General features: G+C 39.1%; 1 protein-coding gene across 1 annotated transcript in view; it reads right to left on the reverse strand.

Annotated features, from left to right (window-relative positions):
• Positions 1-515: 515 nt before the first annotated feature.
• The window catches only part of MFSD2B (MFSD2 lysolipid transporter B, sphingolipid), a 28,641-nt gene continuing 2,201 nt past the window's right edge, over positions 516-26,955 (reverse strand). The window contains exons 2-14 of the mRNA XM_072407468.1: positions 21,464-21,586; positions 19,560-19,684; positions 16,772-16,895; positions 15,580-15,658; positions 14,229-14,416; positions 12,498-12,588; positions 12,271-12,392; positions 11,655-11,741; positions 10,688-10,768; positions 7,519-7,628; positions 6,369-6,512; positions 4,631-4,807; positions 516-3,631 (exon numbers count right to left, since the gene is read on the reverse strand). Coding sequence (XP_072263569.1) covers positions 3,595-3,631; positions 4,631-4,807; positions 6,369-6,512; positions 7,519-7,628; positions 10,688-10,768; positions 11,655-11,741; positions 12,271-12,392; positions 12,498-12,588; positions 14,229-14,416; positions 15,580-15,658; positions 16,772-16,895; positions 19,560-19,684; positions 21,464-21,586 — 1,488 coding nt within the window. The 3' untranslated portion in view covers positions 516-3,594. The remainder of the gene's footprint in view (positions 3,632-4,630; positions 4,808-6,368; positions 6,513-7,518; positions 7,629-10,687; positions 10,769-11,654; positions 11,742-12,270; positions 12,393-12,497; positions 12,589-14,228; positions 14,417-15,579; positions 15,659-16,771; positions 16,896-19,559; positions 19,685-21,463; positions 21,587-26,955) is intronic.

Consider the following 26,955-nt stretch of genomic DNA (forward strand, 5'->3'; position numbering starts at 1 on the left):
GGGTAGGTCTTATATTAGGGCAGGTTGGGGGAAAAGTGCTAGGTCTTATTTTCGGGGTAGGTCTTATTTTCGGGAAAACACAGTATATCTACAGCTCACACTACATTAGTGTGGAGGTCAGTGGGAAGTATGTCATCCTTACAGATAGCCAAAAAGATTATTGGTGTCAGGTAAACTGACCTGAGAGTTGCTCATTGCTCAAGGAACCCCTGGAAACCTCTGGAGAAGCCCTGGTTGAGGAACACTTGTTTCATTGTTTGAGCTGTAGAATGGTGAGATGGATCTCCCTTATATGCTCTATGGACTTCCTGGGGCTCCAGCCATGTACTGTCCATACACCTATCCAATTAATGGAGGATTCAAACACACAACATGCATTGCTAAAAGATAGCTGAGCTTCACTGTCACTGCAACAACAAAAAAAGATGAAAGACCACAAATGACACCAGCCTGTGCCATTGTGCATCAATACTTCTCAGTAGACATATTTACCAATAAAAAGCAGCACAATCATAGCTTTTTTATATTACTTTATTTGCAGTAAAAAGACTACAGTGATAAGTGTACAAATTAGCAATAATTTATTATCATGGCCCGTCAGTAACATAGACCATTATAAGACACAAATTCCAGTACTGGAGTTTTATTTTCTTTTGTAGGGGCTGAATGTAAAGATTATCTGACAGCGAGTGTTGGTGCAGTGGCAGTGATTTTGGTAAGAAAAATAAAAATTATTTTCTATTGGCTTTCTACACAATCAGAACAGTGTTGGCTGGGTTAAATACCGAATGGACAGGCTGAAATACACCAGAGGACGCACTACGTGTCTCGCCGAAGCCTCTGGTTTATCTCACTAGTGTCCAGTACATATTGTGCTTGTCTTAGTAAACCTCCGCGTTTTTGGAATTGGCTACCAATAGTATAGGCCCTCTAACTCCGCACCATCACAGGCTCTGGAAATTTATTAGAGCCCTCTACTGCAGGTGCTATTGATTCATGTGGAAACTACAGCAGCCTTTCTCGAACTTTTTTTTAAGCTAGGGCAACCCTTGAGAAAACTTTCAACTTATATGCAATAATTACCATATCTACAGTTCACAGTAAATTGATGTGGTGATCAGTAGGAAAAATCTCATCTTTATGGATAGCCAAAAAGATCATTGGTGTCTCTAAAAACTGACCTGAGAAGCACAAACTGCTCATTGCTCAAAGAACCCCTAGTGACCTCTGGAGGAACCCTGGTTAAGAAACACTGGTCTACAGGTTTAGGTGACACTTTATTGGCTAGCTTACGTTATGGAAGATGTAAGCTTTTAGAATATCTTTACATCTTTTCCTCAAGCTTTGTTTAGTGGCTGAAGAAGAGAAGTCAGACCATCCTCAAAGCTTGCATCTTTAATAACTGAAGTAATCCAATAATGGGTGCCAAACCTCCTACAGAGGTTTGGCACCCAGTACTTAACTCTAGTTTGTTGGGGTCATTGAGAAAGTCCAGGGGTATTTTGTATCTTTTGGAGTAGATTATGCTGAAGGTCCTGCAGTCAGGTCTCCAAGTAGGTGATCTCCTGAGCCTTTTTCCAAATCTGTCCCAGACTTTTCCATAAATGGTCAATGGATCCTGACATTTTATGCAATGTATATTACTAACACAGTTCTTAAAGTGAATCTAAAAGAACCTCAGTATCAATATGACTTCTTTTGAAGATCTATGGTACCATGGGTCTTCCCGCTAGACACATCATTACTGTATGAGCAAGCAGCCATTGGAACTTCCAACCAACCCAGAAGTTTCAGATATCAGTGGTACCCAAAGCTCTTCAATACTCTTCGATGTGTCATCTCTGGTATCAGTGCCCCAACCAAATGGGTACAAGCCTATTTATACATTTATTCACAAAATAAATATAGTATACATATGTATGAATGGTTATAACACTAATAATATGTTTTTATAATAAAATATTTTCATACATCACTTAGAAATATATATTACTTATAAAATATAAAACATTGGTGTCTTTGGTGAGTTAATATTGGACCTTTGTGCAGCTTTAAGGTGTTTTGCTAATCAAAACTTTTCTTTTTAGTTTAAAATTAAATAGAAAAGATTTAGAACTGCTGTCAGATTTTTAGTTGCAATATTATAAAGATAAATATGTGCCCAAGGAGAGAGCTTGGATAGTGTGGCGGTAAGGACCCATCTTTGCACAGTTGCTCAGTCCTAGGTTTCCTATGACTAAGGCATTAGTCCTAAACTAAAACGTTAAAACATTTAGGGGGGCTCATTTATTATACACAAATAAAGGCATTTTTGTTCATTCCATAAAAAGGGCCGATCAATGGTGCCACTTTATAGCAGGATTTTTATTTTTGTGAATTTTACTATCTTTTCAAAAAAATGGTGACTGTCAGATTTATCAAGTGGCGATCACCTGATTGCAATTTTTAATCACCAGTGCTTGCTAATTTGCTACAATGGAGTTCAGGGTGTTTGATGTAGTAGCAGTCCAGCCACTAGGAGCCATAACCGCTACATACACAGTGATAGACTTATATTGTGGCCATATTATGTAGAAGAAGTAAATGGAGCTTCTGATCTTTAATTACAGTAATGCAATCAGTCACAATAAACATGCAGGGTAAAAAACTGATGATCATAACAAAATTGAGCAAATAAAAAAGTGTTTATTTTTATTCTGATTGCCCGTTTTTGATAAATAGGCCCTGTAGGCTTTTAGTGCTCGCTAGCTAGAGAATACAAAGTCTTTATGTCTTGTATTGTTTAGGTTTCTATGCTTTGAGTCAGGGGTGCAACTAGAAATCAGGGAACCCAACTAAAGTTTAGATTGGCTCTAAGCCATGGCCCATGGAAGGTCTCCTATGGGTACAGAGTATGGGTGCTTTTGGGTGCCAGTTTCTCTCACATTCCAAGCCTTCCTGTGCAACTCAGGATCTGCTTCTGCAGATTACTTTTCTTATATCTTCTCTTCCTCAGCTGCCTCTTCTGTTCAATTACAACCAGGGAAGTAAAGATGAGAGGCATTCAGCCAGACAAAACATAATACACATCTCTACAGTGATATCAAGCTGAAGGTGGTTCTGGTTTTCCTCCAAAATGAGTTCTCTGGGTGTCCCTTGAGATTTTACTTTACTGTCTTGGTGACACAATGTCGGGAGTATAAAAGAAGGGAAATCTAAAGCGTGACTGCAGTTCTAATCCTTTACCACTCAAACCTTAACTAAGAAAAAAATGTTTTACCCTTGTTGAAAAATAATCTCTTTTATGAAAGTATCCAGTCTTAAAGGAAGAAAATGGGTGCACCACAGACAGTTCTCCTTTGAGATACAGAGGTCCATTCCTATGACATTAGCACAGTGATTAGATGGAAATATTCAAGCTCAATCCAGTATCCAGGCTGGTGTTCACACCTTCTTCAGTGGAAGTGGCTGTTCCACAGCTCCTCAGTCTGCCTATCAGATGCCAGGTAACCAGGATCCCAGTGATTGGTCAGTGGCAGCTCTTCAGATGGTGGCACATGTCCAGTAGATTGGCGTATATTCCCAAATACTGGTATGTAGAATGAATCAGACAATTCAGATGACTATGAGGGTGGATCGCCGAGTTCGTAACCTGGAAGAGGAAAAAATAGCTGCAGTTTTATTTGGATTATTTTTGTAAAAGACTTGACTTTTTTTCATATTGGGGTCAGTCATCCCACACCTATTAGTAAGAGGTGACTTTGCCTGCATTTGGTCCCCCAAAACTCTCTCTGCCATCTGTTTCACATAGTTACTTAATTACAGATCCAAATACAATGAACTGGAAAAGGGCAAAGTATTTAATGGACACTAATTCACTAAGGGGAGCAACGGCATGGAGGTATATCATAGAGTATACTGGAGGGAGGCATGGAGGTTTATCATGGAGTATACAGGAGAGAGGCATGGAGGTTTATCATGGAGTATACTGGAGGAAGGCATGGATGTATATCATGGAGTATACTGGAGCGAGGCATGGATGTAGTATATCATGGAGTATACTGGAGGGAGGCATGGGGGTATAACATGGAGTATACTGGAGGGCTGATGATCAGACCTCCAGCTGTGGGGGGGCCTGTTGTCAGCACAGGGTAGTGCCTTGACACCCCTGAACTCACCGGAAGAGAGCTGAATGATGCTGGGTGCCTTTGAAAATTATTGGAGGGCAATTCACTGTGGGCTATTTACAATACACATTAGAAGCTGCAGCAGGTCAAATAGAGCCCATCTCATTTCATGACTGCACATCTAACTTCGTCTAGCCCTTTCCTCCCTAGCCTGTCAGTCCTTCATTAAGAAATATTCTTTAAATGCAATAAAATTATATCATTCATCATTGCAGCATTCTGCACATTGTACTATATCTTATTTAGAAGGAAGACCCTTCACAATTCAGTTACATCAAAAAATTGTAAAGGAGTATCCATGCAGATTTGATCAATCTGTTAAAAAAATCAATAAATTATTTTAGATGTGAAAAAACATTGAATTTTCAAATTCACCTAATTTGTACAGAATTTATGTCATAGAAATTTACTGTAAGCCAGCGTTTCTCCTATAAAAAAAAATCGATTCCCTCCATCCCAATTACCTTATCACATCCAGAGCCAGCTCCGTCTCTCTTCTCGTGTCTTCTGTGATTGGGTAGAAGACCAGGATAATTAAACCTAAAATGATGAGCACAGCTGGAACTGCACCAATCAGAAGCTGCAGGGTCAGGACCACAGGGTAGGACTGCTTGCACGCTGCACTACTGTAACCAGCAAATCTGCCATATGCAAAAACAGGACAGACACAACTGAGTATATAAATGAGCCTTAGTGAACTTTAACAAGTAGGATGTGACATCAAGAAAATGGCAACATAGTCTATAAATCAGTGTTTCTCAACCAGGGTTCTGTGAAACCCTAGGGTTCCTCCAGAGGTTGCTAGGGGTTCCTTGAGCCATGAACAGTTTGGATCTCTCATGTCAGTTTAAGTGACACCAATGATCTTTTTGGGTATCTGTAAGGGTGACATTCTTCCCAATGACCAAAAAAATAAGAGGCATTCCTCCCATTGACCAGCAAGCTATTGTACTGTGACCTGTGGATATAGAAATCATAGGGGGGGTTCCCTGAGGACCTGAAAGTTTTTTCAAGGGTTCTCCTATGTTAAAAAGTTTGAGAATCACTGCTATAAAACAACATGTGCCTGGATTTAAGTAGCTGGAGACGTTTAGATTTACTTTTTGTACAGAGGTACAACCATACTGCTGTAATCTGAAAGCATGTTGGAATTTATAAGAGAGAAGCCCAACATTAGCTATTTGCCTGGACGAAGTTTATTCCGTTGACATTTCAGTTAACATGTCAATAGACTTTGCACTTTTATTAATGGTATCAGTTTGACATCTGTTTTAGACATGAACAAGATCATTTAGAATTCTTTGGTAAGGTTATATTTGACCTGCAGCCACCCTGCTTTTTCTGTATTTGACCAGCTCAAGGCAGTTTTGCATTCTATAGCCCTGTACAGGAATGCAAAACCAATAAAAAGCAAACTTTACACTGGCCCTTACACTTTTGGGTTGATAATAGGATGTAGGATTTGCTAATAATTCACTTTATTAATAAAGGATTAGCAAAGTGAATTAATACCTGATCTTAATGAATGAGGTGTATCTATGCTGATTTTGACCGTACAATAATGTGCAAAGAATTTTTTTCCACATTTCCTTAAATGTGATTAGGTATTCTTTGCATAGTAAATTATCATTACATTCACGAAACTAAGTGAAAATCCCTTTGCAAGGTGATACCTGAATTGGTGAACAGGCTATAATAAATCAATCCCTATCCGCCATGCATCACAGTTGGATCAGTGGCCAGTACTCTCATCTTTGCAGTGCTTTGTTGCAGGTTCGAATCTCGGCCAGAACATTATCTGCAAGGAGTTTGCATCTTCTCACTGTGCTTGTGTGGGATTCCTCCCACATCCAAAATACAGTTAGGTAATTAGCCTCCCCCAATGTATATATGTCAGTGCTATATAAATATAAAACATTAATCTATGGGGGAATCCAGATCATTTTAACATATTTCAGATGTAAGTAGAATTACATCCCAACATACTCTACTTTCTGCCATAACAACATGGGATGAGGAGCAGCAAAGCATTATGGTTTACATGTCTGTGAATGTGATCAGCCCGGGTGATAATCCATAAAAGAAGAACCTTTAGAAACCATTAATAACAGAGCAGAGATGTCTTGGGTGTCCCAGCTCACCGGTGCCATATATAACGTCAGATTTAAACGACCACAACACTTTATAACAATCTGCACTCACTGAAGGCTGAGAGTGGAGATCCCCAGAGCGATCCCTGCGGACAGCTTGGTAAAGAAGACGAATGAAGAGTAGAAAATGGCCTCCAGTCCCTTGGCTTGAGGATTCATTAAACGGAAATTATCCACCACATCAGGAAGCATGGACCTTGGGAGATTCAACACAAAGACAAAGATTTATCACAGAAGAGGAAAGTATTAAATTAGTTTGCAGCAAGAAATATATTGGGTTATATGGTCAGAGTGTTGACTCCTCTGGTCTATGAATGAAGTGTCTACCACTGGCACACCTCCTCCCAGTCATGGTGGACAAACTCTCCGGGGCAAGTGAGAGGATTGGGATAACTTTTCATGCATTTCCTATGGCATGTGATATTAATTCCACCTGTTTCCATATAAGAACTGCCTCCTACATCAATGTCTCATCTACCACAGTCAGTTCACCCCCAAGGATGAGCTGCAGGATCCTGAACTCTGCCCTCAGAGCATATGTGGAATCTGGGTTCTTGTATCTTTTGGGGACTTTAGTTGTGAGATATTACTGCCATAATTCCTAGATTTCATCCATTACTCTGGCTCATTGACTTTGGAACTTTGCCAAACCCTTAGTGGCAAATTCTACTGAAGTCTACGGAGGGGGGCAAATCCTGTTCAAAAAAGTCTGCTGTATCTATGAACACAAACATTAGGTGATTTCTCTCATAAATTTGTTGGGACTGTGAACCTTGAACTCATGAGATTTGCTGCAAACCTATAAAACTGGTGAACCTGATCCTCATCAATACTAATAAAATAATCAGATTTTAGATAAATCTAAATTAAATGCAGCAGATGATCAAAGATCGATTTGTTTGTGTTCTAGGATCAGACCTGTTGCTGAATATCAATCGATCCATCAGAATCTGCAATCTCTTTCTATAACATAAATATGATTGGCTGTGTGTGCAGTGATTTTGGACTTCCGACTGAATGTTAACTGACTTTGGTGGGCTTTTTGTGCAGTTTGTTCACCTTTTCTATTACAAATGCAGAAACAGACAAAACACATTTTAGTTTTAGGTTTTCAAGTGTTTTCTTATATTCTTATATGCCCAGAGTGTTTGGATTTCCTGAACATATGAAGATGAGTGTTACAGACTACATGTGACACTTACCATGGCAAGAGTAAAGAGGCAGCAATGCTGAATCCGGACACCACAGCCACCACATAAGCCACAATGAGATTCGGTATAGTGACCAGCATGATGGCAAATGGAATCATCCACTGCAATGATAAAATTGACAATAATAAAAACTCATAATTCTTTATGCACATAATACTGTCCCCACCAAGGCCCCATAATATGATCCTATTATACAGTTTACATTCTATAAAATACCATGTGTAACTATTTTGACTTTTCCTCCAAAACACTGTTAACAGGTATCACCAGAGATGCCAGTGTGACTGTGAACTTATAAATGATCCTTTGCTCTATCTGGGATCCTGTGGTCCTTCTAGGAACTGAGGAACCTGTCCAGGCAATCTGGGGGCTTAGGATGCTGCCTGGGATCCTGCGGGTCTTTTTAGGGTGCAGGACTCTTCCAGGTCTTCAGTGCATCTGGGATTCTCCGCTCCTTTTAGGGGTTGAGGACCCCATCAGGAATCCTTTGGCCCTTGTGGGGCTTAGGACCTAAACTGGGATCCTGCACCCCTTTTCTGTGGGATTAGGACCCTGTATGGCATCTGCCTGGGGTACCACTGTTTGAAAGAATACCTATCTGATGATTTAGATACCTATACAGGTAGTCCCTGAGTTAAGGACATCTGACATACGAACGATTCCTAGATACGAATGGGGCTTCCCTGCTCGTTCTGTGCAGGACAGAGGCTTGATGGGGGGAGGGGGCAGTTTGCATGACTTGCAGAAGAAATCTTTTGCTAAGCACAGCTGAGACTGAGCTCTTTCTGCAGCCTCTTGTAACTCTTTAATGACCAAGACAAACTCTGCAGTTGTTACTTTTTGCATATCAAAGCACAGCTTGCTCCAGAAGTTAATGAATGTCCAGGCTCCATAAAGATTTTCTGGCTTTGTTTGTGACTCACAGTGAGGATTTTATACAGTAACTGACACCATGCTTCTCAATATTATGTTGAGACAAACATCTGTCCTAAATGCATAATGTACCTGTTCCGACTTACATACAAATTCAACTTAAGAACAAACCTACAGTCCCTATCTCGTGTGTAACCCAGGGACTACCTGTAAAAACTACAGATTGATATAGACGTCCAAGCAAAATAAACTTTTTAAGTAAGCAGTGAGATTTCCAAAACATAGCCACAGCTTTGGGAAAAAGGAACACTGTTGATTGAGTGGCGTTTTCTGCATCAAACCTGGTAGAATCAGGTCCGAGTGGTTATTTTTTAAAGCAGTCCATATTTACAAATTAAAAAACTTCATATCTCAATCAAAAATAAAATACATAAACCAGCATTTGCCTTAATCAAAGGCTTCCCCTGTATTACATTCTTATGCCACTAGGTGTCCCCAGTTTGATGGGGTACATAATTCAACCCTCTTAGCCCTGTGTTACTGGACAGTGAAAGGAGAAGCAACACTATAATGAGTTATTTGATCGGTCACTCTGCTTGCTCCTCCTCACAGCACATACATTGATTTGCTCCTTAAACTGCCACTTCTTTTTACACTCCAGCTCTGCTTTACAGAAACTCAAAGAGGCGGAAACCAAAATCAATGATGTATTATAAATTATAGACCATCATTAATTTGTGTTCTTTAAGTACCAGTATGCCTCAGTTCATCTTCAACAAAAATGCAATTTCCAGCACTTGCTGATCTTTACTTATCACGTACTGCAGTGAAACCTAGATCTATCACCCAAGCCCAGAGGTCCCTCTTATAGACTAATTATGGCAGCAATTTCTGATCTGGTTCTGAAAACTACAGCTTGCCCGCTTGTTGTTATGATCCTCAGCCTTTAATACCTTCTGTATCTCTGACCCAGTATTAGTTTGAAGCTCAGGTGTTCAGATAATGGTCACACAAGTTGTGTCATAGTCAGCTACATGCTAAAACCAGAAGATCAGCGTTACATTCTAGCAATCAGCATTCTTCAGCAATGGCAGCTTCCATCATTTTTCAGTACAGGTCCACTTTATTATGCTTTGTGTTTCATCTCTTTAAAAAGAATTCCAGGCACGAAGAAACACATAGTTGAAATTAAAAAATGTATAAACGTAAAAACTGTACAAGAATCTGTAGTTACACTTGACAATTGTTCTGATTCACATACAGTGAGTACATGCTGGAGGTGGACAGGTAATATTTGTATCTGCACTGCCATATCTGTTGCTTAATATTGATAGATGGAAGTACCGCATGTAACACCCCATGTCAAACTGAGAGTGTATCCAAAATATTGTGTGTTTAATAGAGATATTCAGATTCAAAAAGTATGGATGGCATTGCATCTGGATGGCAGCCTCAAAACTGGTCATCCATGGCACATTTCCCTCACTGTGTCATTATCAAACACCATTTTTTGTCTGTGGGACAGCAAGTGTTGCAAGGATTTGCATGTAACAAAAGTGACAATGTCACAAAGCTTGAACATTGCTTGGTGTTGTTTATCTCCGAGTACTGGGGTCACAAGTAATCAGGGTCTCTGGTAAAGAAGATCTCTGATGCTGAGGGTCCCTGGTAATGGGGGCTTCTGATGATGAGGGTCTCTGGTGATAGAGGTCTCTTATGATGAAGGTCTCCGATACTGGGGGTCTCCTGTGTAGGAGGTCTCTGCTTATGGGGGCTTCTGATTCTGGGAGTTTTCAATGCTTGAGGTCTGTGGTGATGGGGGTCTCTGATTCTGGGCATTTTAAATGCTGGATGTCCCTGGTAATAGGGGTTCTTGATGTTGAAGGTCTCATTTGCTGGAGGTCTCTGGTGATGGGGGTCCCTGATGGTCTGGATTTTAAATGCTTGAGGTTTGTGGTGATGGGGTCTCCCATATTAGTGGTCTCCGATGTTGGGGGCCCCTGGTAATGGGAGTCTCTGATGCTGAAGGTCTCTAGTGATGGGGGTCTCTCATAATAGTGGTCTCTGGTGATGAGGGTCTCCAAAGATTGGGGTCTCCCATAATACTGGTTTCTGATGCTGGAGGTCTCTAGTGATGGTGGTCTCCCATAATTCAAATTTTGATACTTTGAAGTAATCTTTGAAATGAAGTCTTATGGTTTTTACGTGTAAACACCAATTCTAGTCCTAAATTATACCAAGGTACACAACACACACTGAAGTAAATCAGGACATGAAATGAACTTACTGAAATTCCAAACGCTGCTTTCTTCTTGCCAAATCTCTGAAGGAACCATTGCCAGAAGGGGATGCTCACAACAGCGGAAATCTGCAGAGAATAGGGGTCAATTTATATAAAACATGAAGGTATCAACGTCACTATAAAGCAGCCTTTCCCAATATTTCACCACTGAGGAACCCTTGCAATAGCTGGCAGGGCTTGGAGAACCCTATTTTCCTATTATCATCTCACATAATTACATTATTCTTTACCAATAGAGGGTCTGCAGACTAAACGGGGAGATAGATTTTAATGGGGGTATTCAATAAAAGTTTTAAATCTATTCAAAGAAAAATGTGCAATTATTATAGCATCTGCAATTTAACAAATATAAACATAAAATGTGTATATATATTTGTTTTATTTTTTTTCAAATCAGGTTTTAGAGTTATTTGTTAAAGCTGAACTTCAGTCCATAATAATAAGAAAAAAATACCCCAATCAACAATAAAATAGAGGATCCCTGTCATCCAAGGAATACATGCAGCAAAAAAGTACAGATATTCATCATCAGAGCCTGTAGGCACACAAGTTTTGTTTCCTAATTAACACATGTATGTTAGGGTGGCAACTTAAACAGGACATTTCTTTTTTTTCCTGGTCCTGACCTCATAAATTACCAATTTATAGTAATTATTCCTGCTTGATCACTGAAAACTCTATGTTTTCTTGTTCCAAGTGCCTACTACTAATTGATATATAGATAATTAATTGATAGATAAATAATTGATACATAGGCGATAGATATTAGATACTTTGATTATAGATACATAATTGATAATACATAATTGGTGAATGGAAGATAAAGAATAGATAGATAGATAGATAGATAGATAGATAGATAGATAGATAGATAGATAGATGGATAATTGATTTGTAGATGATAGATAAAAGATAGATAATAGATTAGTTCGATAGATGACCCATTACTCACCAGGATAGTCAGTACCAGATTCTGGAAGTGTTCTCGCAGGTTGGCTGCAGCATGTGTGCAAAAAAGGACAAAATTGCTCTGCTGAAGCTGATAAATTTAAAAACAGAATACACATTGAGGAATCCGTGTAACTGGACAGTCCTTCTCCATCACAGGGTAAAATAGATTTCTATACCATCAAGATCTATAGATGTCCATAGACTTTTATTATCTCCCTGCAATTCAGTTTTAAATGGTAAAGCCAGGACCACAATAACAACAGCAATGACATCTATCTGTTCCAAGAGATTCCCTTTAAATCAGTTGATTGCTACTCTTATGGATTTTCAGTAGACCCCACGCACTGGTGAACCATGGGGAACGTGGGCTCAGCAACTCTAAATATCTGACAGGTGTGCTAAACGTTCTCTGTCATGTCAGGAAAACCAAAAAGTCATGACTGATGTTGGGCCATGACTACCCAGAAGAGGAAAGAAGGGCCACATAGGAGCTAGTCAGGGCATAATGGGGAACTTGCATTGGAGGTAAATAGAATTTTACAATGCTAGTGCCCCATTACACCCACCTATCCTGCACCCAGTGCCAGCCTGTTAAAGATCACCCAAATGTTTATTACCTGAACTGCAGCTGATATAAGAAGAAATGAGAATATCAGGTACAGGTACGGTCCGTGCTGCATCGACTGCCTGAAACCGATACAAAAAGGCATAATCATGCCAGGCTGAAACGCGTAGGGATCTGTAAAATACAAATCACGAGGTTATAACCTGATTTATGAGCACCCTTAGTAAATCGCTGGGGTAGAATTACTTGGAATATGAAAAAGTAAAAATAGTTTCTCACCATTTTTTTCTTTGACTCCTAGAACTAGTACTGTCGTGCAGAATAAATAGACACATCCGATGACCCCTGCCGCAATCATGTAGACGTTCCTCTAGACACAAACATGACAATATGTCAAGATGGAAACCACTGGAAGGTGAATTTAATAACAAGTTGTGTATCTTTGCTGTGCCACGTTGGATGACTGTAAGTTACAACAAGTCTGTACAGTGAAAGTTACAAACCAGGTCCCTGCAGATGATGGTAGCGTGGTATTTTTTACGGAGCAGGACCTTTCACTGCACATTGGACCTGATTTATGAAAGCTATCCAAGACTGAAGAAAATAGACTATCATGAGATTCTGGGTGATCCAGCAAACCTGAAATGGATTTCATAAAAATCATGTTTTCAATCTTGGACCAGATCTATTGAAGCTTTGCCGGATCACCCAGGTACCCCCATATTAGTTTTCGTCTCCAGTCTTGGAGAGCTTAAATAAATATGTGTATATTGGTTACTTTACCATAAAGATCCTTCACAAGTACGACATGTGAGGTGTTCAATTCTTGTCTACAATGTAGGGAACAGTTATATCTGGTTTAAGATTGTATTATTCTGTGTATTGAGACTTTATGTCCTTGTGATACCAGCATAAGGAACCAGATGTTACCAAAACAGACACGGGCAGCAACACAAACCTAACAACTCTCTCATTTCATTAAAACCATATTTGTAGGTTTCCCTGTGCCAATTGGAGAGCTTTTGCATCATGTTCTGTCCTTCCGACCCCATGTCACCCATACAGGAAGTCATTTTTAAATTGAGCTGGATATTATTATATGTTTTTCTGCCAAATATAACAAGTAATTTCCTTTACTCTGGTTGGAAGGTTGGAAAGTCCATAGTCTGAATTACTAATTAAAGACCTCCTATATAAGACGATTGCCTTAATTTTAACAGAGACTACAAAACAGAATGGACAGTATGAAGCACAGTGCTACAGTGCTAACGATAACAACAGAAGAAAGATTTTTTTTAAATGACTTCAGTAGAACATGCATTATTAAATTCATCATATAAAACTGTATACCGACCCCTAACAAACCCTATTAAAATCACAGTACAATTATTGTACAAAAAGGAAGGTTCAAACAATCACCATGGAAACACTCAGACCATTGAACACAATCATACCCTTGACTAACGTCTCCATCACATCAATTGTATCATTATACATTTCTACAGCATATACACCACCTGTCTGAGGTCTATTCACTGCTACCAGACCTACTTTCTTGCTTGTTGCCTTATCTTTATCTTCGATATTTGGTCTCTGGTGAGCGAATCCAGACCACACCTCGACACGTTTCTCAAACTAGTCTGCTTCTTCAGGAGAACCAAAGGTTTCTATTTTGTAACTACATATATATTATGTTAATCTACCTGAATTAAAACTGGGAATCCCCAGGTGGACAAAAGGAGGCACAGCCGTTGAAGGTAATAGTATGTTTCCTCTGTTCTAAAGGTATTAAAAATCTAATAAAGGTGTAGCTTGTCCTTTACCTAAAACTGGTAAAATTTCCAATCAAAGACTTTGGGGATATCTAGGACTTTGTCCTCCAACAGACAGAAGCAGATCCCATTCTACCGATCTCCAACCTACTCTGAAGATCGGTTTGATAGAACATGGCTGGCAGAATACACAACTAGAAAAGGCAAATCAATCAACTTGACAATACACATGACTTACGGCATGAAGTTGGTAATCTGATGACCCAGGGATCAAAGGGGTGACATTCCTTGTAGGGTCTGTAGCATTTGCTGTGAGGTTCATGGTACCATTAATCCCATGGCAGTGATGGGCTGTGTGAGCACTGGCAATGATCTGTCCTTGTAGAGCTGCTCCAATGAGAGTTCCAAGTACCTCCACCGTCATCCCTAAAAAACAGAGAGCATATCATCATTCCTTTTCTGGCTGCGGGATGTAAAGTACTTCTTATTGGCCATCTGTAGCAGCTTCTTTTACTCAGTGTACCAGAAATCCCCATGGGGATTAGTAGGGGAGGAAGGCTGGGGACTTGTGAGTTGACACTACTGCCATGGTCAATGGATCAAGATGGGGGATTTAGACCAGTCTTCATTCACCAGATAAGAAATATGTAGATCCTGTTGAGTGGGTATGGTTGTTGCACACCTACACACCTACACACCTATATTCACTTTTGTCACATTTCCTTATTGCTTTTCCAAATTGGCTAGGTACTTTGGGTACAGGGAGGCACATGAACGCTTTGCAAGTCTTCCCAAGATACATAGCTCAGTCCTACAAGGTCAGTCCCCAGATCTGAACACTGGTACACATGGCAGGGGGTGAGATGAACAAGTCTTTGTATGCCCTGACACCATCCAACTTAAGGCTTGAAAAGGGTTTGACTCCCAAATCCAACAGAAAAACAGTATGGTGGAGAATCTGAATTTATTAAATTTCACAGCTACGTTAGGGTTTCAGGTAAAATATGTAAAATTTAGGTCAGCGCTACCCAGAACTGTGTATAATAGTAAACCTAATATTCAGCCAAATTTTATATGGACTCTCCCACATTGAGCCATGCTTCTGCCACCTTGCACATGGCCATAACAGGAGTAATCAATTAGAGGACTCCCATTATATTGTAGAATCTCTTGTAGAGGTACAACATCTGTATTATGGTGAGAACCACCATCATGAAATTATAACATGGGAGGCCACAGGAAGAGTTCAGCAGCCATGCAAACAAAAATGTAACTTTTTAAGAGTTGAAAGGTAAGCCAAGTCAAGAACCTTTTATTAGTTTTGGATAGAGAATATTAGAACTTTTGTCTGGTTTATAATGCTATTCTGGGTTCTACTAGAAAGATTTTCGGTCTGTCCTGCTGACAACGGTTTCACTGGACTAGAAGTGAGGAAAAATTTGTAACAGGGACAAAAACAGAAAAAAATAAATAAAAGAGGTTCTACATTTCCCATACTATTCTAAAGAAAAGCATATTTTCTACCTTTTTGCCGTTAAAGTGTTCTACTAAAAAGATCCTTATTTCCTCACTTGGGACCTGATACTTACTGTACGCAGTGGCCGAATCTCTCTCTGTTTGCTTAGCGCTAAGAAACATGGTCAATGTTGTATATGGGACGTGATAAATCTGTGGGAACAAGAAAAGAAATCATTACATATACGTTGACAAGTGTTGAGATTCCAGGTCAAATGCAAATTCGATTCAAATTTCTAGGATTCAAATTATTTTCATGGTTGGCCAGGTTTAGGGTTGTAAAATTTGACCGCCAGCCTATAATGCCCTTTGCACCTTTGACCCTGGTCAGAGGCCTCACCACTGCTGGTAAGCATTGCTAACAAATATCAGAAACATGCTAAACAGCATTTATTTAATTATTCCAATTTTTAATTGCATGTACTAGCTTTGGTTTTCCAAAGCAATTATGAAAGTAAAAAATAGGAATATTGGGTATAAATCAGTGCCAGCAGGACTACAGTTTGACTGCAGCTCCAAAGAGTGTATAAGAAACTTTTTTTCTGTTAAAGACATCATCAGCCTTTATTAGAGTTTGTTACATACTTTACATGAGGACACAGCACCATCTACCGGTGGCCAACAATATTGCACAAATGATCATTTACGAACAAGTGACCCGTCATAACCAATTCAAAAGAAAATACTTTAACCCATTAAAAAAAGGAAATGCAGATATAAAGACTGGGCCAATGTGTTTTCCCCCTTTTAAACAAAGGCCTTACACACCATGGATGTATTTTTGCACGGTAATTGATTTAGTATTTTTATTGTTTACCGTTTAAAATGTTAGACATGACAGCTGCATTTTGTGCCCTAGGTAGATACTGAAATAAAAGCATGTGTTCTTAGGTAAAAATAAGTACATTCATTTATATTCTAATTGGTTTATATTTGGGTACATATGGTACATCTATTTTATGCTGGGGGAAAAAACCCAGTCAATAAAAACTAGGACCTTTCTTGATCTAATCTATCAAATTATGGTCAAATTCTTAGAAATTGAAAATCATCGTCTGTTTATTCAGTAAGGAATTGTTGTTATTTTATTTTATTTGTTGCGGTGAACTAGGTGGGAAAATATTAAAAAGACAAGATCTAAAGACATTTTCCCCAATACTCTGATAAATGAGGGCTAAAGCTACAACAAAGTTACAGACTCTCAATGGAGAATGTTGAATGGGCAAATTTACGGACAATATGAGCCGTTACTGTGATGCTACTCACCGTGCTGAGGGCTTGGAATGAACAGAAGAAGATTAAATACCATAGGACTCTTCCAGTCAGAAATGATGGCACAAACCACAAGAAGAAATATGAAACTACCAGAAATGGCATGCTTCCCAACATCCTAAAACACAAAGATTTTACATCATAAAAGGGAAAAACGAACTTTGTCTAGAAATATACAAACCTGTATGTAAATTTTTTTACCCTGTAAACAGGTAACTCCAGATTATCTGATTTTGTTGTGTGTATACTGAAGATGGCCGTCCCGGTGCACTGACAGTTAACGGGAAGGGTCAGCTTTAAACACATGATCAGATCGGTGTTGTAATATGAAAAACTGACCCTTCCAGCATCCCATAGACATGCCATATTGTTTTTAATATGTCACCACAGATGGGCCCCTATGGCAGTTCAGGTTGGTGATTTGCCTCCAACCTCTCACATGAACCACTATTTAGGTCTTTCCACAACATTTCATTTGGATTAAGGTCAGAACATTTCTGAACATTCATTTTAGTGTAGACACTTCCTATCAACTCTCCAGTGGTAAAGTGCTCTCAGGTCCAGAAGAAGGATTGAAATGATGAAGTCCTTGACCAGCAGAGACTATCGGGCATTGGCATATACACAACGCTGGGTTACTGGTTCCTCAGAGATAGAAAATAGTAAGTTTGCCAGAGATGGGAAAAAGTAACATTTACAGATCCTCAATGGACAATGTCATGAATAGACAAAGAAGCACAGTGATAACTTCATCACTCTGTGACTCTGCTCTTTCCCCCAACCGGCATGTTCCTTTTGCCCAATCGATTGGAACTTTGAAAAGCTATGGATTGGTAGAGGCTGATTCTTGTGCGATTTGAGTCCATATTTAAAAATTATACTTTTTAACTTAATAAAGCAGATTATTAGTGCCCCCCCCCCCCCCAAAAAAAAAAAAAAAAGTGTACAGTGCCTGGCAAACATGCAGAGTGCAGTGTACATACCTGATCATTCAGGGCAAAGGGCACAATCCTGGCACAGTGGCATTTTCTTGTTAGGGCCCAAACAAAAAAATTTGAGGGGCATAAGACTGGGGCCTACTATGTTTCAAGTCCTCCTGTCGGCCAGTTTGACCCTAAAATTTTTTATTTGCACCTAGCCTCATGGGGGCACCATGTCAGTACAGTGGGGTACTCCGAGTCAGTTCTGCACAGGGGTCCACTGTTGGCTACATTCACCACTGGTGATGGCCATAACCTTTCAGCACTAGAGAAGGGAGTCTATAAAGTGGCCCCAGTCATATGTCCCCAATTTTTTTTGTGCCCTCTGGAGGGTAACTGGCTCCTGATGCCTTACAAAGAAAATGCAACTGTGCCAGGACTGTGCACCCTTTTCGCTTTCTCTGGTGGGCCCTATCTCCAGTCTGACCCTATATGAGTAGCTATGTACATGGCACCAGGCATGCATGCCAGTATGCTTTATGGCACAAGAAGCAGAACTAAATTTGCATCATATAAAAGATATTTGCATCCTTTATGTACTGGAGTTCAGCTTTAACTTCTTATTCTAGAGAACATCAGCAAGCAAGTCCCTTCCTCAACCTAATAAAAACTACAAAAAAAAAAGTTTCAGCTGAAGTGAATAGAGTAATATTATTACAAATTCCCATAAACTATTGATTATTTTGCAAAGGATGAACTGAAAAAAGGATCCTCTCCAAAGGACAAAGGGACAATGCAGGTCAACAGTTCGGTGGAACAATGAGGAACCTTTGAGTGAGGTTCTGTGGCATAATGGGCAGTGTGGGGAGGAGGTGTTTACATTGGCTGAATGTGCAGCGATAATGAAAATAGTCGGTTCTAGCAGTGTCTGTCTGAGCTCAGTGCCCTGACCGCTCCAACCACCTATAAGGATGTTACATAAGATTGTGCAGCAATGACATACCATACAATGGCTTCAATGGCACATGAGCAATGCACTCCCCTAGCTTTCTATGAAAGTAACAGGACAGGCTTCATCATTTCTTTACCTTCAACACTGACCGCTGTGTTTCCCTGTGCCAAGGCTGCGTTGTGTAATGAAACTGAAGCACGGTGCGCTTTCCTTGCTACACAACCTGAAGCTTATTTAGAGCTAGGAACATTGAAAGCAGAAAACCATTGGCACATTTTTAAAAGCCATTCACATCACTTCTTAATTTTACTACAATCTAGTCTATAACACTTGTAATAAATGTGTGAAAACATATTACATTTGCAGATTGGTCACAGGCAGCCATAAAACAAGAGGTGCTGCAGCAAACAATCAGCTGCAAAAGATCAATTTGGAACAGTGAAATATTTGTATTGGTAATTTCTATTGATAGTTTTTTGACTTTGTACATTTCATAATTTACCATTTGAACTTTTATTGGAAACATGTATTAAGCTGAATACACATGTGCAATTATAGTCGTTGGAAAGAATCTTTCCAACAACTAAGGACTGCATGATGCATGAACGAGCTCTGTACATACAGCACTGTATGGAGAGGGGGAGAACGAAAGAGCGGCACCATGCTACGCGCTCTTCCCCTTCCCTTGCATTAGGATCGTTCGTGGTCCATCATCCATAGATCCGCCAGGACAGTCGACGACAGGCGCTGTACACACGCCAGATTCTCATCCGATATCAGCCCTGAGCCGATTATCAGGCGAGAACCATTGGATATGTGTACGTACCGTAAGTCTCTGAGATTCTACAGATGAGTAGTAAGGATGCACATACAGGCCAATCAATAAATGAAGGCACAGATCATCTCTTACCATGGCATCAACCGGCCGATTCTTGTCCATTTGCTTTTATTAATGAAGTATCCAGTGATGGGGTCTGTGATTCCGCCCCAGGTTTTTCCAATGCACAGCACCAAGGAGGCTTCAAAAGGAGTGATCTGGAAAAAAACGCAGGAAGTCACCATTTTAATAAAAAAAAACATCCAGTATTTTGTTTCCCTTGTTGTGACTACAATTAACTGACGGCCAACTCATCCGCTCTGCCACCATTCTATCCAAAAAAGACATCGGCAATGCCATTAACCAGAAATGTAAAACTAGGATGTAAGGAACGTTTCTACAGACTGTTCACCAACATAAAAGGGAGGGTTTTCATTTTCAGGCCTTTGCACTGACCACTAGATTTAAAGGAGCATTTATTAGCTTTTATTATTTCTTGTTTTAAATGGAAACCCTGGGAGAATTGTTACATTGCACCATACCCTAATACTCACAAATGTCAAAGGGTTTTCTTTCCCCAACAGGGAAAATTTGCATGGGTTTAAAAGGTGCCAAATATCAACACTAACAACACAATTTAAGTTAAAAAATAATTTGTTGCAATATATTATACAATTATATAAAAATGTATCACAAAACAATAAATGCTTGCAAAGTGATCAATTCAGTAATCACATGATTTGTGGTCTATGTATCAGATTTAGAACAAAATAGAGCACCTTTTGTTTATTAGTTGTTAATTCTACTGGGGTCACTTGTTCACTGCTTCCTTTGAATTTAATTTTAATGGATGGGTGTTACTATTATAGCGGATATATTAGAACATGATATATGTAGGGATGGCACATAACTTTTTATGGGGAGGCCATTGTAGCCTAATGCCCCCCCCCCCCCCTCACCATGATGTCAGGTATGGATGCTGAACAGCTGGACTACATAAAAACCTTCTTTTAGTGGGGGTCTGAAGATGTGGGGTTTATGGCGGGTTCTGTACACCTGTACTGTGCTGATTTGTGTCAGTCCTCTTCTATAGAAGTGACATTTGGGACCTCCCATGGTGTTTACAACCCTGACTATAAAACTTAATGAGAGACACAAAACACATGGGATTCCACCTGTATAGAATGTGGTTACAGTAAATAGGGGATTTCTTGTGATTTGAAAAGACTTATCAATATCATCTATTATAAGGCTGTTGCCTTGTATGAACACCATAAAATAAAGAAAACCCACACACGTGATTTCATGGTGCTATAGGCAAAGCATCCATGGACAGATCAGGTGAACAAACAAACCATCACCGTAAATACTGCGGACGGAAGCTGACTCGATAGACGCAGCTGGCTGTATAACTAATTACATTCCTGCCAATTCCAATATCATTTTCTGAATGTCATTAAATCTGGAAAGAATACACAACTTGTAATGTGTTTAGATTCCTGGCTTCAAATATTGATAATGTACAATCAGTATGGCCAGGTGGAATGCAGGTAGGTTTGGCAACTTCACATAAACTCCAGATAACATTTCTCCATCCACACGGTTATTTATTCATTATTATGGATAAAATATTAGTAATTAATTCTGAATATTAGCGACCTGTAATTCATGTATAACAGCACACAAAAGTCAGCACTATAGGCATCTGTGACAATGGGTGTTTGTTCACTTCAGAAACACTTTATATAAGTCCATGTGAATGAACAAGCAGATCAAATACACCTTTTATTGAATTCAGTAATTTAAAATAATATATATAATATTTCTATATATAAATATATATATATATATATATATATATATATATACATAATATATATATATATATATATATATATATATATACACAATGTAAGAGAATGCTTTAGGCAACAACATCATGTAAGACAACTGGAAATTCAATATAAAATTAAAATGGGGCCACAGATGGCACTTACCTGTGCTACATCCAGGAGGTAGATCTGCAGGAAGAAAGCGGCTGCACTCCCTGCTACCTGATTAGGAGCTCCTCCTATAGCGTAGCAGCACTTGGTGAACACAGACAGTTTCTTTTGCTTTAACTGCAAGAATAAAGAAATATATCACTGATGGAAATCCTAAGTGGAGAGCTTACATCAAGGCAAAAATACTAAATATATTGTATATCTCTGGAATACATATAGATTTCCCCATATTTTATACATTATAGATATAGATCAATGTAATTTACCTGTTAAAAGTTTTGATACTGCTCACCATCATGGATGTGATGTAAGCCAGCTCACAGCTGGCACTTATATGGCATTCTATAGTATTGACCTTTGCTCCTCCCCTTATAGCTCCATAAATGGTTATGTAGGGATTTCAGGGGAGGAGCAGAGAAGCTGGCTCAGCACAGACAATAATAAGATACTCCCAGATAGAAGAAGGCTATAGGCAAAGCAGAAGGGATTGTGCTAGGGTCTTGTATTGTCTCTTATCAAATTCTTATTACTTGAGAATGTTTAAAAGTAGATTGCGAGTAAGTAAAATAATTAGGGGAAATATTAAAATGAATATATGTTGTATAGATTGGAGAATGTTGTGGCTTCAGAAAAGCCTATAAAGTGTGCATTTGGAATAGGGTCAGGGTGACCAAGATGACCCAATTGGCGTTTTATGGCATCGAAACATACAAAATAGATTGCGAGTTTATTACAAAACAGAATCTTATAAACCTAATAAAACATACATAGACACAAAAATAGAAAACTGTCACATGATGTAGATTTTGGGTATATACAAAACAAATAGCCCAAAGTTAGGTAAAGCTGGTAGAGCAGTTACAAAACATGATGTGCATAAAATGCTTATACAAATCACTAAATATAATATATAATAAACCTATTATTTTCTACATACATATACTGGTAGGCATTGGTTGATGCAGTGAGCATAGTGGTCTACGCGTTTCACAGTTGGGGAATGACTGCTTCAGGATAATTTGTGAAGTACATACAATAAGGAAGCAACCAAATACACAAATGTACAGAGTGTGCCAGATAAAACCTTCAGGAGTAACAGTGATGTGAACAGGAATGGAAACAAAGAGGTAATTCTTTGGACTGGGTAAAGATCCAAAGAGGGTTTATAGTGCTGCATAATATTCGATAGGGACAAATGAAAAAGACAAGTGTCTGTTGTTCCAACACACATCTGTCAGCACCATGCTCATGAAGGAATAGGGCCATATATAGGTAAGTTGAGGGGAGAGAGGAGCAGTGTGGCCAACCGAATGCTATACAGGTAGTCCCCGAGTTAAGAACATCTGACATACGGACGACTCCTAGATACGAACGGAGCTTCCCTGCTTGCTCGTGTGCAGGATGGAGGCTTGATGGGGGGAGGGGTGGTTTGCATGACTTGCAGAAGAATTTTCTCGCTTGTAACTCTTTAATGACCAAGGCAAACTCTGCAGTTGTTTCTTTTTGCATATTAAAGCACAGCTTGCTCCAGGAGTTAATGAATGTCTAGGCTCCATAAAGTGTTTTTTTGTTTTTTTTCTTTGTTTGTGATTAACTCACATTGAGGATTTTATAGAGTAACTGACACCACACTGCCTAATAATAGGTTTAGAAAAATTGCATTTATTAAAATAATGTACCTGTTCCAACTTACATACAAATTCAACTTAATACCAAACCTACAGTCCCTATCTCATATGTGTCCCGGGGACTACCTGTATACAATGTTCAGGGTGCAGGTGCCAATTGTTTCCACTGGGAAAGTGGTTCAGCCATAGGTGGAATAACAATTCTAGTGTTTTAGCATAATGTATGTATTTATTACAATGGCCAAAAAGCAAAATTTCTCATCTACAGTGGGTGTGTTCATAAAGGCAATGTGACACCAATACAATAATCACAGTAAATACACAAGAAACACATGGGGAAAAGTCATTGCCCCCAACCTATGGGGTCACTATGGTATACAACAGGCGATATCTCACCAGATTGGGGTAAGAAACCTTGGGGTAGTAGACTGATTGCAAGGACTAACTATATTGTCTTCAGTGGCCATGATGGACACAACTGAAGACCCGACTGGGCCAATTTTTTACAAACTGCTCAAGCAATTTGGCAAATATAATGGGAAGGGGGGGGGGGGGGGCGACCCTGGCCAAAGCACAACTTTAATGAAAAGAATGTAATGGCGTCGCCTGGAGTCCACTTAATAAACGATAAAGCATGCACTAATTTTGTACCTTCCTGTCTGAGGCAGTAAATAATACAACCAGACATTCCTGTACTCTTTCTAGCAGTATGTAGAAATGCTTATATTTATTTCAATGAACTTTCTAACCTTATATATTAGTGTTGGGTAGATCTTAGAGTACAGAACAGAAACTGAATTGCTGGCTACATTTGCTAGTTCCAGGTTCACTTTTTCTGTCCTAAACAAGAAATAGTATCAGGAAATTGCAACATTGTATCCAGTAACATTAGACAATTATTGCTGTTTTGCTGAGTGTGGAACATTTCTTACAGGGATCTAGAATCTGAGTTATATTGGGATACTACCAGTTGTAAAGTCAGAAAAGAAGAAATCACTTATAATGTCTGATATGTATTACAACAAATAATAGGTTTACACGTAACATTACTATTCATGGCCACCTTCCCTAGATACCCCCAATGGCTGATCTCTGAAGGTATCAAACATGTCATGCAGCCAATCACCATTGGAAAGATGTCATATCCTTTTTCAGGAAATAACATCACCATATATATTTATACAATAAACATCATGTCCAGCTTTAAAAGAATCCTATCCTGAAAGAAATATGGAAAGTGATACTTTGGAAATGTTATTATTTTTCATCTTTGCAAATAATAAAGTTTTTGTATAGCCAAAACTTTTACAGAAAGCCTTGTAAAATTTAAACTTTGTAAGAGTAAGATGAGATGTCCCTACAATAAGTGGATATTTATTCTTAGCCAGTTGTCACAGCATAGATATTGGAATTTTCCCTCTTATCTCTTGTTCTTGGGACAACTATAAAGTTTTAGTCCTAAAACTTTATAGTTGTCCCAAGTTTAGTAACTTGGGACAAACTAAACCAAGTTTATAGTTTAGTCTTACTGGACTGATCACAAGGGCTTCAGCAAAGATGAAACTTGTAGCTGATTTCCAGGCTCCTCTATCCGCTCCCACCCTCCTCTAACTAAATGGACCCTAAAATGCTCTTTTTATATAACTCCCAGCTGAGTCTTTTCTCTTCTTCTGTATGCAGGAGGTGGTTGCTTGTTCAGCTATCCATATAATTGCCTAAGTGACATGGATATTTCCTATTGGATGCCCAGCGGAGGGGTCCATGCAAGATCCAAGACGACTGGTCAGGGACTGGTCAGTGCAGACACATGGGCAGAAGTGGATTAGCTGTCCCCGGGACCTGGGAAAGTTGTTGTCAGGGGAGCTGGATAGCAGCCTCCGCTGACCATTGCCACTTTTACAATATTTACCCTTACTTCTTGTTCCAAGGCTAAAAGTTTAGATTTCATGTAATGTTCTCTCCAGATACAATGGAAATATGTTGCCAGGGGGCCTGGATAGCAGCTTTAGCTGACCATTGCCACTTTTAAAATATTTCCCCTTCTTGTTCCAAATCTAAAAATTTGGATTTCTCTTAATGTTCCCTCCAGGTACAATGGACCCTGGAACAAATAGATGAATCTCCTTACTATTGATAAAGGCAGCAATGCCAATCTACCAGGAGTTGTATTTGCTCCCAGTCTCCTTCTACAGCCAAAGAGAAAAGTTTTGGCTAGAGATATACTTTAATATTTCTGTTCTTTTTCTTGTTTCATTTCATTTTCCTTAATTTGACATGTCGCCTCTTTATTCACATGTGTCGGCACAGCTGGGAACGGCCCTGCGTACAACTCACACAGTTTATCGGTCGTCCCCATGAAGATCTGAGTGGTTAAATGACAAGAATAGACAAGCAGAATCATTCAGTGTGTCAGGCTGTGGGAAGGTGCAGCAGTCAGATAAGGGGACAGCTCTGGTTATCTGCAGCAATGTTTCCCAGAATCCTCAGCTGATGGTCTTAGTAAGCAAACTTACTTCCATACTGCAGACTTTCCATACACTGCAAGTGTTAAGTGTGCAAGTATTCACTTCCATTTAATTGCTGAGCAAGATGCATTACAAAGCCCAGGGCTATACACTGATCAGCAAAACATTAAAACCATTGACAGGTGACATGGATAATATTTATTGGTCTGGTTACAATGGTTCTCATGGGGTAAGATATAATAGGGAACACATGCTCAGTTAGTTTTTGAAGTTGATGTGTTGGTAGCAGGAAAAATGGGCAAGCTTAGAAATTGTTATGGTTATAGGATTGAGTTTCCAGTTTCCAAGATGGCAGCTCCTGATGGGGTAAGTAGTGGCAAAAGAATAGAACAAGCAACAAACTCATGAGCCCCTGAGGCTTTCTGATGTGTGTGGGTATAGCATAGTCCAGTCTTACAAAAGCGTTATCGTACCAAAGATTGTTGAAAAATTTTGGTCAATGGGGAAAGGTGTCACAAAAGTGCTTGCTGCATATGGAGATTGGTTAGAATGCCCGCTGTCCAAAGTACCTTCAATGGCTGTGTGAGCATCAGAACCGCTCCACAAACGAATAGACCAATAATGCAGCACAACATAATACTCGGGGAAATAATAAAGGGAAATAATGGCTTGGGGGCCAAAGAAAAACACTTTTTTTAGAGAGTTGTAGCCAAGCCTATATGTAGTAGTAAAACAATATCACATAGTATTCTTGGCTAACATAGCCCAACTACATTCAATGTTCTTATATATAAGGATAATGAGATATCTCCTATTTATTACATACATTTATCATCTATCACATACCTTATACATATATAAACACAACTATTACAATAGTCACCTATTTTTGCACTAATTATATGTATGGTAATGATCTCAAACATATGAATATACTATATTTTATGTCTTTGTAAACAATATAAATGTATTCAAATCACATTGTAAATATTTCCTTGTTCTTTATACTTTGTTAATCAGTATTGGTCTCTCTGAATTCCCTGAAGAAGCCCGATGGCGAAACGCGTCAGGTTAAAAATAGCCAATTTTCACAACCTGTGAGATTATTCATAATGACCATTTTTTGAGATTGTATTATGCTGAATATAACACATTATCTTTATAAATGACAACACTGAATGTAGTTGGGCTATGTTAGCCAAGAATACTATGTGATGTTGTTTTAAGTGAATATTTTTTGTTGCCACAAAAAAAGCTGTCTTTGTGATATCTATTCTGGGTTCTACCAAAATGTCCAGCATTCCCTGATATTCAGTAGACAATATACCCATAAAACCTGATCATATGGGATTTTGGTTCTGCTGGTTGATGATGGTGTAGTCGTTGGCTTGAT

The sequence above is a fragment of the Pyxicephalus adspersus genome, chromosome 4, assembly GCF_032062135.1.
Source record: "Pyxicephalus adspersus chromosome 4, UCB_Pads_2.0, whole genome shotgun sequence".
NCBI lineage: Eukaryota > Metazoa > Chordata > Amphibia > Anura > Pyxicephalidae > Pyxicephalus > Pyxicephalus adspersus.